Source organism: Crassostrea angulata, chromosome 1, assembly GCF_025612915.1.
Source record: "Crassostrea angulata isolate pt1a10 chromosome 1, ASM2561291v2, whole genome shotgun sequence".
Lineage (NCBI taxonomy): Eukaryota > Metazoa > Mollusca > Bivalvia > Ostreida > Ostreidae > Magallana > Magallana angulata.
In genome coordinates, this window is record NC_069111.1 from 1,194,389 (window position 1) to 1,211,218 (window position 16,830).

Here is a 16,830-nt window from a genome sequence, read left to right on the forward strand (position 1 = left end):
ATATTTTTTCAAAATGCAACATATTTACATTATATACAGTTTCGTCTGGAAGTTGCTTACTTTTCTAGACACTTGTTTACCCAGGCACCAGTTTGCAGTGCTTTGAGTAAATTCAGACATGATGCTCCTTTCTTGGTCAAACAATCAGCAAGCTGGTTTTCACTTTCAATCCATTTCACTTCTGAGATTTTTTTCTGTTGAAGCAATTCTCTTATACTGCTTATTTCTATTCTTAGTCTTTTCTCTGCCACTTGTTTTGTTGACAGAATAGCATCTTTGAGAGAATAGCAGTCAGTCAGACAAACAATTGGTAAGTTCACTTCTTCTGTGTAACTTCCTGACATCAACTCCATGTAAAGTGAAGCCAAGTACAACCCGTTATCTATGGCATCGGCCATTGCTGGCGTCTCTGCAGCGAGTGTTCTTCTTGATACTCTTCTGATTCTTTTTGATTGCCATGTTAATGGTGAAAAACATCCGTTACATCCATAGAGCGCAATAAAATGTCCTCCTTGAGTTCCTCCATCGGGTAAGTTTCCATGAGATGAGTCGCAGAATATTACTAGCTTCACACTGCTTTCGTGGCCAAGACATTGAAATTTCAGTGTTACTTATTCAGACTTTATATTTTTACAATCTTGTTCGCCTCTATCAGAGTTTGAACATTGGCCTTTTTAGGTTGGAAGCAAGGTTGGATGCATCAAAAATAATATCTGGTCGACTTTGTCTTGCTATCCATAGTATTTGTCCTATTTTTGACTGAAGGCTTTCTTTTTCCATTGGAGTCAACATGGCCTCTTTTTCAGTAAGACGGCACTTATCAATAGCAATGAACTCTATGTTCTTCTGATAGTGTTTTTGGTTTAGCTCAATGCACTTCTCATGTTTGGACAGTTCAATTCCTACATATGGGAATGGTTTGTTTTCTTCACCTTCTTCCTTTCCAACAAGAAAAGTTTTCCTTATTTCGTTGATCACTCTGACCTCAAATTCAGAAGATCCTCCCCATAAGAAGTCATCTACATGACAAGCCAGTACTCCTTCAACTCTTTGGCCACCATTCTTCCATAGAAAAACTGCTGGATCAGCTTTTGAAACAATAGCATCACAACTTACAAGTAGTTCTTTGACTCTGTTGTACCAGCTAAGAGAAGCATCAGACAGTCCATATACACATTTCCGCAGCTGCCAAACAACTCCTTTACAACCAGCTTCAAGTGTGGTTTCACAAATATCTCCCGTTCAATTTCTGACCCCTGAAGAAATGCTGTTTTGATATCCATTGTGTGGACGTTCCAATTCCTCTGTGCCATTCCGGTCAGGACAAGTCTGAGAGAGTCAGAACCACAGGTTGGCGAGTCTTTTGGGATATCTTCTTTATTTGCTTCTTCAAATCCTCTGGCAACAAGTCTTGCTTTGTGTATAGTTCCTTCAGGTGTATCCTTAAGGGTACAAATCCATCGTGTTGATATACACTTTTTTCCAATGTTAGTTTTCTCAACATATACGTTGTTGTTTTTCCATGAAAGAAGTTCTTTTTGTTTGGCTTGTTCAAAGGACACATTGTTCAGAACCATCACGTCTTCACTCTCACAGATTTCTAGATCCTGTACTTTACTCAGATCAACCTAGATTTCCGCACCTCTAACAGAGTCTGGCTCCAAGTAACTTAAGTTACACCAAATTCGATTGTTCCCTGTTGCTTTACCAGCCCGCCCCATCACTTTCGCCACACAGTTCTCCCTGTTGTGTATGTCCTGATACTTAACCACTTGCCCTTTTTTCAAATTCAAACTTTCATCGTTTTGTTCATCAACTATTGGAACATTGTTTTGTTCACCAAGTACTGGTCCATCATTTTGTTGCTCTAGGTTCTCATCTTCATCATCAGAGGAGTCATCATCTTCAACTTTGCCTTTATCTTCCATCTGTTGTTTCAATTTCAATTGTACATTGTTTTTCACAGATTCATTTTCTACAGATGTACCGCTTTCCTCCGTCAGGTTTGTTTTCACAATGCGGCACTGGTGCACTCTAACACAAGTTCCTCCATGTCTCACAAATATTACTGGGCCATCTTGTCCTATAACCACACCGGGACCTTTCCACTTTTCACTATCTGGACGTTTGTAATAGACACGATCACCATTGTGATATTGAATACCACCTTGACGTATCTGTCACATTAAAATTCATCATTGTATATATTTAGTTTCGTATTTTAACTTAACCACATATCCCGTGGTGAGCCCCTTAGTATTTTAGTCTTACGTATTTGTAAATACCCATATTGAACCTCAGTTCACCGGGCCTTAAACCCGCCAGTCCGTGCAGTATCAGTTTGGACGCGGCAGTCCAGAGGGAAGGACGCACTTAAACTTCTCTCGTTCATACCATCCAGTCACTATGCATTTTGTTAATTGAAATAGCTGTGTGCTAACTCTGAAGTGAACCTGGTACTGGCTTTTTCTGAGGTGAGGTTTATTAATTGTCAATTTTATCGTCATTTCGTTCATTACTGTTCTAAAACACCCAGTCATGGTATTTCAATCGTTTTTATGCTTATTTGTTACGTTTGAATTTAAATGTCTATGTTTAGATACACGTGTTTGAATCTATTATAAGTATGGCGGACTATTATGGTCATACTTCTTTTGTAGTCATGAGTAGTATTATGCAACACTGCATTTAAGTAATTCAGTTAGTATTTTGTGAGTGTAAAAGCTAACATGCTTTATAGTAAGTCTTCTTTAAGACTGAATATCAGTATTTTGTGTGTAATAAGCGTCTATGCTAAGTGTGTCATTCATGACTGTATAGCCTGTAAGTAAGGTATGGTGCGTATTGGTGTAAAAGCCACAGTTGCTTTTGTTATGTACTTAATGTGTTTGTGTACTATGTTGGCGCAGGTCCCTTGTTCCATTTATCGTGTAAACCACTTTCATCGATGGTGGCCGAATATTGGTGACGTCTTGTGTGGCCAGTAGAGAACATTGTCCCTTGGAGGACCTCACCAGTCCAGTCTTGTCAAGACCAAGTGGCAATAGACAACAGTGGAGGACCTTACCAGTTCCCATACTAGGACATACTAGGACAATTACTTTCAATGTGTATCAATTCAAACTATATTAAATATGTAAAAACAATGTTAAAATATTGTCTTAATCTTTGTCTTAGAGTAAATATAAATTTTAGTTAATTCCGCTCGAAAATCTGTGACAGTATCTGTTTTTTTAATGCCCTTCTTATTCTCTCGGAACACTCACTTTTTGTGAAAGCCGTTCTGGTGGAGTGTAGGGCCTCAATATGTTTCCCAACCAATGCACTCATCATAGTTCCCTCCAAGGCTGGGGGTCTGTTTGTGAGAACGCTAGGAAGGTTTGGGTTGCGCCCATACACAAGCTGGTAAGGACTAAATCCATGAACATTGTGCAAAGAATTTTTTGCTATAAGTCCCCAGTTCAATGCAGTTTCCCAGTCACAATCATTTTCTGCTCTTAATTTAAGGAGAATCTCTGTAAGTGTTCTGTTGTGCCGCTCCAATAAGCCATTGCTCCAAGGACTATACGCAGCTGTTGTTTTCACTTCCATATTAAAGTTTTCTGCCAGGTCACGAACTTCTTCATTGTTGAATTCACCACCGTTATCACTGTATAGACGTTTTGGAGCTCAGTGTTTCGAGAGCCAACACTCCAAAAACTTCTTTACAAATTCTGATGACTTTTTCGATTTCATGATGCTTTCAGCACTGAAACGTGTGAATTCGTCAATAACATGTAAGTACCACAGTCCTGGTTCCAATTCATGCAAGTCTACAGCCACAGTTTCATTGAAGTCTGTCGCTAGTGGTAGTCCTACGGCTGGTTTTGGTACTGGTCGTTTGTACTGGATGCATGTTTCACAATTTTCACAAACCATTCTTAATATATCTAGCGATTCATTATCCGTTGTTCCAGCACTTTTCAGCAGTTGAGCCAGTCTATCGTATGTTGCATGTCCAAACTGTTTGTGTAGTTTGATTGCAATCTTTTTCTTTTCAGCTTTGCTCATGTTTTCTCGAACTTCTAGAATTTCTTCTTCATTCGACAGGTGGTTCTTGTCTATATGTTGATCTTTTATGATTCTGACACAGTAATGTCCACTTGAGGTAAATTCAAGATTCACTGGCTGATTAAACATAGCAGCACGGTCATTTTTTAAGTCAAGAATTGTCTCTGCCTTCTTTAAAGAGGATTTACTTAAAGAAGAGGAATATCAGTTTTCACAATCTCTGTTTCTATACTACATCTTGTACCTCCAATAATGGCTGGTATTGTTGCACGTTGAAATGAGTATACAAGTTTGCCATCTCCAAACTTGAATGCACGCCGACTACTGACTGTTGGCACAGCTTCATTCACTTCTTCACAAAACAAATTGAACCACTTTTCCCCACATACAGTCCGAGTGCAAGCGGTGTCAATAACTGCTGATCCCAAGGATTCTAAGACAAATATCTCATTTGCTGAGGGTACCTCTTTTGTGAGTAGAGTTACATTACAGTCCTCCACTTCATCGGGATCACACTATGTCATTTGTACTGCATTTCTTTTCTCTGGACAGTCCTTGGCCCAATAAAACACACTTTGACATATGGCACATTTAGTCCGTTTCCCAAATTTGTTTAGAGGATTTCTCCCTCGTTGTTTGCTGTTTATTTTCTTGTTTTGTGTGAAGAAAACAGGCTCCTGTTTGACTGTAATGATTTGAGAATCAGTTTTTACATCCGAATAAGAACTAGCATTTTCACCAAAAATTCGTTGTAATGCTGACTTCATAGATTTGTACTGAAGGTCAGTGCATGCAGTTAGAGCTAATTGTTTCTCTTGTGAGGAAAGTCCTGCATTGTCCAGTATCTTAAAGGCAAGAATGGCCTCAGGAAGTGCAATTTCATACTTTTTTGCTTTGTTGTAGCGTTTATCAAATTCAAGAATGTAATCTGAGATTTTCATGTTTTCTGTTCTTTTAAAAGCATCAAAGTTTTTGTATGCCTCGTATGTCTTATCTTTGTCATCACGAAGAAAAACTTTGTCTAACTGTGCTATCAGTTTTTCCAAACCGTCAGCTTTTCCCGGGTCTTCTGCTGGAACTTCCATAGCTGTTTCTCGTGCATTTCCAGTCAGAGACAGTGATACAGCCAGTGCTTGCTTTTCCTTCTTCAACTCGGTTACAAGTTGCCACACAGCTATTTCGTTTTTCCATGTTTCATAAGTCATTGACTTTTGGTCAAACATTGGGGGGTTCTTAAAGTTGCTAGCCATGGTTATCTTCTGTTTCCGCGCTCTGCTACCATGAAAAGATACCTTTAATACTCTATAACAGATCACATCTAAATTACACGCTCCTTGCCATTTTAGTTCCCGCCATAAGCAAACTCTCCTCTCTCGGGAGGAGGGAAAAGTCTTTTGTGGAACTGGTGGCTAATTACCCAAAAGTCAAATGTTCAATAGTAACATTATTTGATTGTTTCAAGTTATTTTTACACTGGATTTATTTACTGCATTTGTTGCATTGACACATTGTGCAGTAATTTTCAACATAATGTTTGGAGGGGAATACACGACGTTTTCACCAAGGGATGTGGAGTTAACTGGTAATATACCCCTTGCAAGTACACCCGAATCACGAGTAGTAACAACGCCTAACACGCAAGGATCGGTTACAAGACGTAAACTGTTACCAGAATTTGATAGAGAATCGCCATCACCTATTCAAATACCTACAGAGTACAATGAATCTACAGCAGTGTATGATAGCAATCTGCCCTCACCAAATGTGGAATCTAAATGGAGTTCTTTTCTGCGATTTTGGATTACAGTGATTTTACTGTGTGTTACGTTGCTGGTTGCTATGTATCATTTTTTTCCTGGACATCTTTTGTATTGTCCTACCAAAGAATTTTTAGTGATATCATTGCTTTTAGTTCTACTGGTGATTTTAATGAGTGCTGTGTGGAAAATGTGGAAAGATAATCGTGAAGTCAACGATAATGAATTATTGGTGGAAAACATGGATAACAGATTTGGTCATAGAGTCATGAAAGAAAGCTACATTGCTGAAGCAAAAATGCGCCGAAAAATGAAAACAGAATCATTCCGTGATTTTGGCCAGTCAATTGCTGATTATACCGAAGAGCCCATCCAAACAACAGAGAATACGTTGAGGAGGCTAGTCTTAAAACATTTATGGATAACTGCAGCGATAATGAAGACTTTCGTCTAGCTGTAAAGCGAACCAGACCTGCAAATCTTCAAGATTCTGTTACTGCGGCTATGCAAAAGGAATGTAAACGCATGACAGAAAATTTAAAAATGAGAGATAGAAGAGTAGAAAGACCTGTTTATGATATTCATAATACAAATGCAAGGACTGTCAACAAAAATAATCAAACAGAGCGAGGACATTCTCAACCAGTCAAACGATGATATATAGGTACAACTCTACCGGACATTTACTAAAGGATTGTAAAAATACACCTAACCAAAATAAACGTGAAGTAAGGGAGCCTTTAAACGCAAGACAGCCGAGGCAGTAGGCCATGCGTCGGCTAAGGAAAGTAAGCGGCCTTCTTCTGTTTATCTACAATGTCATGATGTCAAGGAAATTGACAGTGAAATTTCACAGTCAGTAACTATGGCAACACAAACAGATATTATAGAGGACCTGAATGATCATTCTAATGCAAGAGAAAGCCGAAACGTTAGACACATTCCTTGAGAAGCTGGAATGAAGTTAAAAGGGTTCATAGAAGGAGCACCGTTAGAATGGAAATTAGACACAGGAGCCATCAATACGTTCATAACAGAAGATGCCTATTACAGCATTCTTCCAGAACAACGACCAGTACTTGAGTTCGCAAAGAAGAGATTTCAAGCTGCAGATGGAAACAACTTGCGTGTTATTGGAACAGCTAAAATGTTGATATCATTCAATGGGTTTAGTGTGATATTTCGTGTATTCGTTGGAGGTGTTAAAACAAATTTACTTGGATTGGATTTCATCACGAAGTTTAGATGCCAGTGGAATTTTGACAACAATTCATGTGTCCTAAATTGTGCATCAAATATCAGTCTACAAGGATCTTATGTGTTTTCAGTAGAGGATTGGGTAATTCCGCCTCATCATGAAGCAATTATTAAAGCCAGAGGTTACTCAGGAATAGGAGGAGGAGAGGGAATATTGGTGCCCTTGAAGAATTTTGTACTTAGTCATGGATTAGCAGTTGCTCGTGTGGTTGTGAATTTGGATGCAGAAGGAAATTGCATATTTCTACGAGTATTTAATCCATTTGAGGAGGAAGTACGTGTAAAAGAGAATACGGCTGTAGCGTTTATTGAACCAGTGGAGTGTGTATCATCACCTGTCAACGTAACAGAAAACGTGTCTAGTGTGGATGTTACAAATAGGAAATTGCCAAGTTTCCTTGAGCAAGTGTTCATAGGAGGATGTGAACATTTAACTGACGAGCAGACGAAGAAATTCAAAGAATTCCTCCTGCGTCGTGTAGAGGCTTTTGCAGATCCGAGTAAACCAGCTGAGAGGGCGCGTGTTGGAGAACATGTTATTAAATGGAAAGAAGAAATACCTTTTAAAGAAGCGGCACGAAGGGTTCCGATCTTTAAACGTGAAGTGTTGGATAATGAGATCACGAAACTGGAAGAACAAGGACTTATTGAGAAGTCTGAAAGCCCGTGGTCATCTCCCCTTCTTTTAGTACAGAAGAAAGATAAGAGCTGGAGACTATGAGTAGACTACCGAAATCTGAACGCAAATACCATCAAGGATGCCTATCCAATTCCAAGAGCAGCAGATGATCTTGATTCCTTAGCAGGATCTGCGTGGTTCTCGTCGTTGGACTTAAACATGGCGTACCACCAAATTCCCATGCACAAGGCTGATAAAGAAAAAACAGCATTTGCTACCCCCCGTGGAGGATTATATCAATACACAGTGATGCCATTTGGACTGTGCAATGCACCAGCTACATTTCAACGTGTTATTGAAAAAGTTTTGAGCGGATTACAGTGGCGGATATCGGTGTTATACCTCGACGATATCATAGTTCACAGCCGTGATTTTGATACACATCTAGAAAACTTGAACTTGGTACTTGACCGATTAAAGGCAGCAAATTTGAAATTAAAAGCCCAAAAGTGCAACTTTTTCCAGAGAGAAGTGAATTTCCTAGGACATTTAGTTTCTCAAGAAGGAATAAAGACCGATTTGTCAAAGATAACTCTAGTGAAGGAATGGAAAATTCCAAGTAATGTCACAGAACTTAGAAGCTTTCTATGATTAGCAGCGTATTATCGAAGATTTATTCAAGGATTTGCTAAAATAGCAAAGAGTTTACATGCTCTCACTGGTAAAAATAACACATGGAACTGGACTACTGAATGTACGGAAGCTTTTGAACTGCTAAAGGAGAGACTTGTATCAGCCCCAATTCTTGGATATCCAGATGTAACTGGAGGCGACGAATTTATACTGGATACCGATGCCAGTAATGAGGCCATGGGAGCAGTGCTATCGCAAAAGCAAAATGGTAGAGAAGTTGTTATTTGCTACGGGAGCCGCGTTTTGTCTAACTCTGAGAAAAACTACTGAGTCACAAGAAAGGAAATGCTTGCAGTAGTGTACTTTATCAAACAGTTTAAACATTATTTATAAGGACGAGAATTCTTATTACGAACTGATCACGGATCATTAGTCTGGCTGCATAAGATGAAGGAACCAGAAGGTCAGATGGCAAGATTGCTAGAACAACTAGGACCATATACGTTCAAAATTGAACATCGTTCTGAAAAACAGCATGGAAATGCAGATGCCATGTCTAGAATACCGTGTGACTCGACTTGTAAACAGTGCAAATACAGACCTTTTGATAGTGGTAATAAAAGATTCTCTCATGTAAGAGAATTACGGGGAACTCTTGGCGATATCAAGGAAGATGAAGAAGACGTTTTGGAATTTGACAGACTGTTTAGTGTAAATGTCTCTGAATGTGCACCGATATCAAGAAATTCGAGACGCAAAGCTAACAGTCCAGCCAGAGCAAAAGCTAGAAGCCAACCAACAGAACCACTAGATATTCAAAATATTAGAAAACATCAAATCGAGGATAACGGAATGCGAATTATTATCAAGTGGCAGGAAAAAGGCGAGAAACCTCCATTATCAGTGATATCATGTGAAAATTCCGAGTGTAAATTCTGGTTTTCAAGATGGGAATTATTGTTTATGGATCGTGGAATTTTATGCATTCGTTGGATACAATCGGGAACCGGAAAGGAGGATTACAAAATATGTGTTCCGCGGAAGTGTAATTCTATGGCAACTGCATGAATCCAATTGTGCGGGACATATGGGAGTGAAAAGAACACTTGCGAAAGTGCGAAGTTCGGTTTATTATTGGCCGAGAATGCGACAAAGTGTGCATGATTATGTATTATCTTGTGATATTTGTGAAGAGAGGAAAATCCACCAAGAACGAAAACATCCCGTATGAAACAACATTTCAGTGGTGAACCGTTTGAGAGAATAGCCATTGATATTACTGGACCTTTTCCAAAATCGGACAAAGGATATTCATACTTATTAGTGGTTGCAGATTACTTTACAAAATTCATGGGGATTTTTCCGCTAGTGAATATAGAAGCTGAAACAGTTGCTGAAGTGACTTTTAAGAGCTGGATTAAACGGTATGGCTGTCCAAGTGAGATTCATTCGGATCAAGGGAGACAGTTTGAGAGTCATTTATTCCAAGGATTGTGTCGGATATTCCAGATCAACAAAACTCGGACAACTCCATATCATCCGCTATCCGATGGAATGGTGGAATGTTTGAACCGAACCATAAAAGAAATGCTGTCCAAATATATATCATCACATCAAACGGACTGGGATCGTTATATAGATGGTATTGTTCTGGCCTATAATACCACGCCACATGAAACTACGGGTATATCGCCGTATAGGATGTTATTTGCAAGAGAAGCAAACTTACCATTGAATTTAATGGCAGAAAAGGACACTACAGACAGTGATCGTGAAATTAGTGACGCAAAGTATGTGCGCAACTTAGAAAACAACCTCAGAGAAATTCATCAATTAGCGAGAGAGCCTATGAAAAACAAGCATTCTGAGAGTATTGCATAAGCAATACACGTCCCCTACCGGTTTGTATTTATTCTATGAAAGCTTCCACTGACCAAGCACACAACTATTTCAGAGCTATTGTAAACGAGATGTCATGCTTTAACCAGAGATAAAAGAACAGAGGAAATGAAAACTATATAGTTGATATAGACATTAAATACAAAATAGGTAAAATAATACTCTTTATTTCATTTCCTGTAATTTCGCCAAGTCTATTCTGTATTCGCTGGTAAAAATTTGTGAAAACAATGCACTGTTATGCACAATATCATTTTTTACCGTCTTCTGTACCCCGAATCAAACCAAACAGTTAAACAGCCTAACCCGACAACGAACCCGATTGTAATAATACAAAAAAAAAGCCCTGCCGATTAAATTTACAACACAATGCTTGACACTATTTTACAGAATTTACTTGTTTGTTAGAAATAATAAAAGGAGTGGTTCAAGTAACGTATGATATTATTACTGACTACATACTGGTCTCGTTTATTCAATACACACCGAACCCGATAACGAATCCAAACATTAAAAAATTGGAATATACAAAATTAATTTTCTCGAAAATATATCAATCAGACGCTACAAAAGTGTAATCTTGATCTGTAGTTTGACATTTTGAAGCTGTTCAGCAAGTTTCATATTATTCCTCAAATGCATTAAGAAAAAAAGTGTGGAAAACTGAAGTGGGACAGACAAACGGACGGACAGACGGACGGACGGACGGACAGAGAGACGCAGAGAAAAACTATAGTCCCCTCCGGTGAAACCGGTAGGGGACTAATAACTCCAACAGACAGAAACGAAACTTTGACAAAAATATACGAGAACTATCCTACGAAGTCGGAGATTTAGTGCGCCGTAGTCAACCAAAAATTGTTGAGGGAACAAAACAAAAATTGGCTAGGAAATGGACTGGACCATGGATCGTCACAAGAAGACTCTCAGACGTTTTATACCAGATAAAACACGCTAAGAATTCAAAACCCGTTATTATTAATGCTGACAACCTTAAACGATACCATGGCAGTAAAACTTTATCAGGTGTTAATTCTGATTCAGACGAACCGGACGATTCTAGTGAACCACCTCCAGACCGAACCGACCCGCCTGTCGCGACGCCCCATACGGAATCGGCGTAACTTCAAAAGACTGGAAGGGAGATGGACAAAGTATCGCAGCCTTCAACCACCTTGACACGCAGGGGTCGTGCAGTCAAAATACCCAAGCGTTTCTTGTAACTTTCATTCTATAGAAAAATATTGGAAGTGATGCTATGCGAATTTTGTGAAGAAAACATTAACAGAAAGGATAATTTACAGCGACATATAGAGGAAAAACATAGTGATAAAATAGTGATCAAATGTTCATATTGTCAAAGACCCTTTTCACGGACTTTTAATCTAAAGAGACATTTCCGAACGTGTCACAAATTTTCTGATCAAATTGTACACAATGAGGTAAGATACTGCAAAAAGAAGAAAATGTCGAACGAACAATTTGAAAACGCCAAAAGAGCTGTTTATGTGGATTCTCTGTATGAAGATATAACGCCGGTAAATTCTCCCCAACACTCCATTGACTACATGTATGAACCGATAAGCGATGTCGAGGATTGGTTGTCCATTGACTCCGAAATGGAACGAGAACTTTTAACTTCCACAAACCGGGAACATATGGACGCTATGGTAGACAGGATACTGGAGTGTGAGAGTCCAGAGCCCATAATTGACGACAATGAGGCTGAAAAAGAAAACAATGTCGCTGAAGAAGACGAATCTTAGAGCCCCATTGATCCTGCGATAATTCCGCCGACATCAAGGACTGTTACGGAAACAGTCATTCTTAAGATGACAAAAAGAACCATAACTTATAATGACGGTGTAACAAAAATAGTGCGAGAGACTGAAATTTCACATTCAGAAACGATTCCGACAGAAGAGGTCGATGTTCTCAAGTTCGCCACCGATGTCTTAAGCGAGATTCCTGAACACTTTAAAAATCGGGACGTGAAAATTGTGACATTGAGCAATTAAGACAGACGTTACATATATTGTACGCGTAAATTGTAAATATTTTGAATTTAAAGAATGTATAGCCGTGAATATTGTTTAAAGAAAATGTTTTTTTCATGTTGAATTGTTATTGCACTGGTAGTATTCATAATTTCATTCATTGTTTGTTTTTTAATTTACATTGCCTACCAGTATCAATTGTTTAATTTTGTTTGATTGTTTATTATTGCCATGATTATATGTGTCTGTTTATTATTGAACAAGTAACATGATTATGTGTTGTTTGCGCACAACTATGCATTTTGATATTTGTTTTTGTTATGTTTTTTTATGATTATATGTGCTGTGAAAGTATTGTATATTATGTGTAGTCATGTGATGTGTGGTTCATATTATATTGCATTTAGTTGAGATATACATGAATAGTTATTTTTGATCGGAGTCGAAACTTAAGTGGGGGAGAGTTGTAGCAAATTTATTTTTATAGTACTAATTAATGTTCAGATTGTAAGGTGTTATCTCTTATCAATTTCTCATTTACCGTTAGTCTTATCTATCTTTATGCCAGACCCCTAATTACCTTTTGATTATAGTGATAATTAGTTAATTGCCCGAACAGTTATAATTATTTAATATTATGTATTCCCTCCCCACACTGAGGAGGTAGATTTTTCACTCCCCACACCGAGGAGGCACTGTTCACTATATAAGTAGGTGAAAGTACCAGTAGCAGGACAGTGTATAGACAGTGTTTAGCAATGTACAATTAGGAGCAGTGTAGTAGAAGTGGTACAGTGTGTGTAATAGTAGCAGTGAACAATGTAGTAATAGCAGTGAGCAGAGTAGTAGAAGTGGTAGAGTAGAGTATAGTAGTAGCAGAGCAGTTTATTAGAGTAGCAGTAGATAACGAATATATTTGGATTTATACATGTGTGGATTATTTTCTTGTGTTAATTGTGTGGATTGTTCTTATGTGATGCGTAGATTTTGTGCGTAGATATGTAAATAAATTAGTGAACTCTTCAACGACTTTTTCTATACTAGGACTTATTACATTCATTCGGATCAAAGTTAAATGTGTTGTACTCGGCAATGTTCAGACCGCACGCTCAGCGGAGAACGTGCGCTACACAATATATTGCATTGCAATTTCAAGTATCTAAGTTTACTTCTTTATATCATTGCTTAGTTTATTCCTAATGATTAACTAAAATAAATATAACAAATATATTAAATCCATTACATTCCACTCATATCATGGAAATCTAATGCATTATTACAGCATTAGGGAGACCAGACAAACAATTTTATTATACTTTCATGTTAAATGTTAAATACTGAAATCTGATTGGTTTAGACGCAGTTGGTAATCCATTCTATTACCCTCAGCGTTAGCAACACACTTGGCATCGGGTAACACAACGAACTGTTACATGCGCTTAAATTATGAGCGTACGGTTTGTCGTAGAATTCACTTCATTTCTTTATAAAAGCAGTAAACTTTTATTTAGAAATAAGACATTCATTAAAATTAAATGTATAGTGCCTGTTTGGGAGGGTATCTGTTGAAATTGACACCCCCTCGAAAACCATTGTCAACCTCCGCTTCACGTCGGTTGACAATGGTTTTCTCGGGGTATCAATTTCAACAGTTACCCTCCCAAACAGGCACTTTTTATAAATTGTTATACTTTAATGTTAAATACTGAAATCTGATTGGTTAAGACGCAGTTCATAATCCGTTCTATTACCCTCAGCGTAAGCAACGCACTTAGCAACAGGTAACATTACAAATTGTTACATGCGCGAAAATTATGCGCTTTCGGTTCGCTGTAGAATTCACGTTATTCCTATATAAAAGCAGTAACATTTTTTAAAATTAAGACATTCAGTATAACAAAATAAATAGTGCCTGTTTGGGAGGATAACAGTTGAAATTGACACCCCTCGAAAACCATTGTCAACCGACGCTTCGCGTCGGTTGACAATGGTTTTCGAGGGGTGTCAATTTAAACTGTTTCCCTCCCAAACAGGCACTATTTATATAATGTTAATTGTTATACGTAATAACATTGCAACATTGATTTTAATTTATTTTCCTCCTTCAAAATGCTCACTGCTTTCCCTGAGGGTCAAGCTGTCCTGTTTTTCCATTGTGTTGATGCTAGATCTCAATGAAACTGGGGTGGGCTCTGTAAAAAAGTACCAATATATTGTATCATAAATACATGCTTCTAAGTTTACTTCTTTATCTCTTTGCAAAACTTATTCCTAATGACTTATACATGTACTTATAAGTATAACAAATATATTACATCCATTACATTCCACTCATATCATGGAAATCAAATGTATTATCACAGCATTAGGGAGACCAAGCCCCAAGATCACGAGCAATCTTAGACTTGAGTAGTAAATTGTACACAGTCAGTGGCGTAGCTACCATGTATGCTTATATGCCTGAGCATGCACATCATTTGGGAAAAAAAATCAGCAAAAAAATAAATAAAGAAAAAAAAAATAAAAAAAAGAATTCAAATATTAAGGTCCATACTTAGTTATTCCATCAACCCGTTTCCGTCACCCGGTCCTACTTTATCCGAAATCAATGCTAAACAAAGACGTATTAAGCACCAAATATAGCCACGCAATATGATCTTAAAGTACCATATTAAAGAAACAGTACACAATGCATGTACCTAAAAAGGCAAATATTTATTTTGAAGTTAAACTTAGTTTTACACATTTTAAATTTCCCCGATAGAATATCACAGCTTTATTGAGATATGCATTACCATTAACTAGGTGACAATGAACTTAAGAATAAAAGCTTTAAGTGGGTCAAAGGCAAATGTCAATTTTTTTTCTTCTTTTAACTTTTAATAAGTTTTGTGATTTTATTTTATGCCTAAACTATAACCAAAACAATTTTAACTGCCTAAAAATAGGCTTCAATAGTAAGCATTCCTTTCAATTTCTGCTTTAATTTTTAGTGTTAAAAATCGTCAGAATCCATGAGCTTCCGGGGGCCTTCGCCCTCTGGGCTTTGTCCTGGACCCACTGGGGGCCTCTTGGCGGCCCCCACACCTCTGCCATGTTAAGCACGCACTTTGTTTCAGGTCTAGCTACCCCACTGACTGTATTAATGTTTATTACAAATTTCAATCAAAATTTTAAGTTAAATATTTTTTGACTGACTGATTCAGAAATTTTGACATAAGTCTGAAATTGCCTCATGATTCTGAGGCCAGACCAACATGTCGATTGTTATACATAATAACATTGCAACACTGAATTTAATTCATTTACCTGCTTCAAAATGCTCACTGTTTTCTCTGAGGGTCAAGATGCCCTGTTTTTCCATTGCGTTGCGGCTAGCTCTCAATGAATTTGGGGTTGACTCTGTAACAATACCAATATATTGTATTGTAAATACAAGCTTCTACGTTTACTTTTTTAAATCATTGCAAATTTTATTCCTAATGATTAAACAAAATAAATATAACTGTTACAAATATATTACATCCAGTACATTCCACTCATATCATGTAAATCTAATGCATTATCAAATCATTAGGGAGACCAGATCAACATGTGGATTGTTATACACAACTACATTTCAAAGTATATATAGTTAATATAAATGGATTTACTTTAGTCTGAATTAAAATGACTGGGCTCTCAGCCTCTTGTTCTTTCAGGTATTTTTAGCAAAGTGAAAATGGACTGCAGATGCAAAATTATTCTTTAAATAATAACATTACCCAAAACCTTCTTATTTTCATCTGATTCAGAATCAGAACTTGGCGAGTAGTTTGATACACTAAATGGGTCAGAATCCACATCAGAAGGAACTGAAAGAAATTAAAACAATTTAGAAAATTTTCTTTAATAAACATTCATCAATTATAAGTTTACCACATTTGGTAATTGATGTTTTTTTTTATAAATCTGACAACAGACCACTGACTAAATCAAAATTTTCAGCCATGGTACAAAAACAAGACTGTACCAATATTCAGTGAACAATGAATTCCAATTCAGATTGATGCTTAAATTAACTAACCTACCAAATCTGATAACTCTATGTAAATGTATATTTTTCAAGAAGTACATTCTGTAAACAATTTGCAAAATATACATATTTACTACAAAAACAGATTTCGTAATTTATCTAACAAAAAACAATTTTGTTCTGCAAAGGAGACTCTCCACATTAGTGACAGATTCACAGTGCACACTAAAGCTTTTAAAACTGAAATTTATTTATTTTACAACGATTGATAAACAAGTTCTTTAACTTATATTAATAGCTTTTTGTTGGCATGGATGTTAGCGCGAGTGGGTCATGATGTGGGAAGAAGTTGGGGTGACTGGAGAAAACCCACGTGTCCAAGCAGGCGACCAATGTACCCTATCATATACAACCACTGTCGATCATGGGGATTAAACTTGGGTCGCAGGGGTGATAAGCAGGTGCATAGTCCACTGCACAACTGGACACCTCTATCAAGCTTTTAATTTAATAGTTCTTGATAATGAAAACAAAATAAATCTATTCAGGTCAGCACAAGAACCGTATTTAAAGTTAAAAATGAAAGAAAATCAAACAACTATA

The 16,830-nt window shown here is 37.4% G+C and overlaps 1 protein-coding gene across 1 annotated transcript in view; it reads right to left on the reverse strand.

Annotated features, from left to right (window-relative positions):
- LOC128176148 (uncharacterized) overlaps nucleotides 1–16,830 on the reverse strand; it is a 37,257-nt gene that overhangs the window by 14,430 nt on the left and 5,997 nt on the right. The window contains exons 2-3 of the mRNA XM_052842254.1: nucleotides 15,977–16,066; nucleotides 15,522–15,614 (exon numbers count right to left, since the gene is read on the reverse strand). Of these exons, the coding sequence (XP_052698214.1) occupies nucleotides 15,522–15,614; nucleotides 15,977–16,066 (183 nt within the window). The remainder of the gene's footprint in view (nucleotides 1–15,521; nucleotides 15,615–15,976; nucleotides 16,067–16,830) is intronic.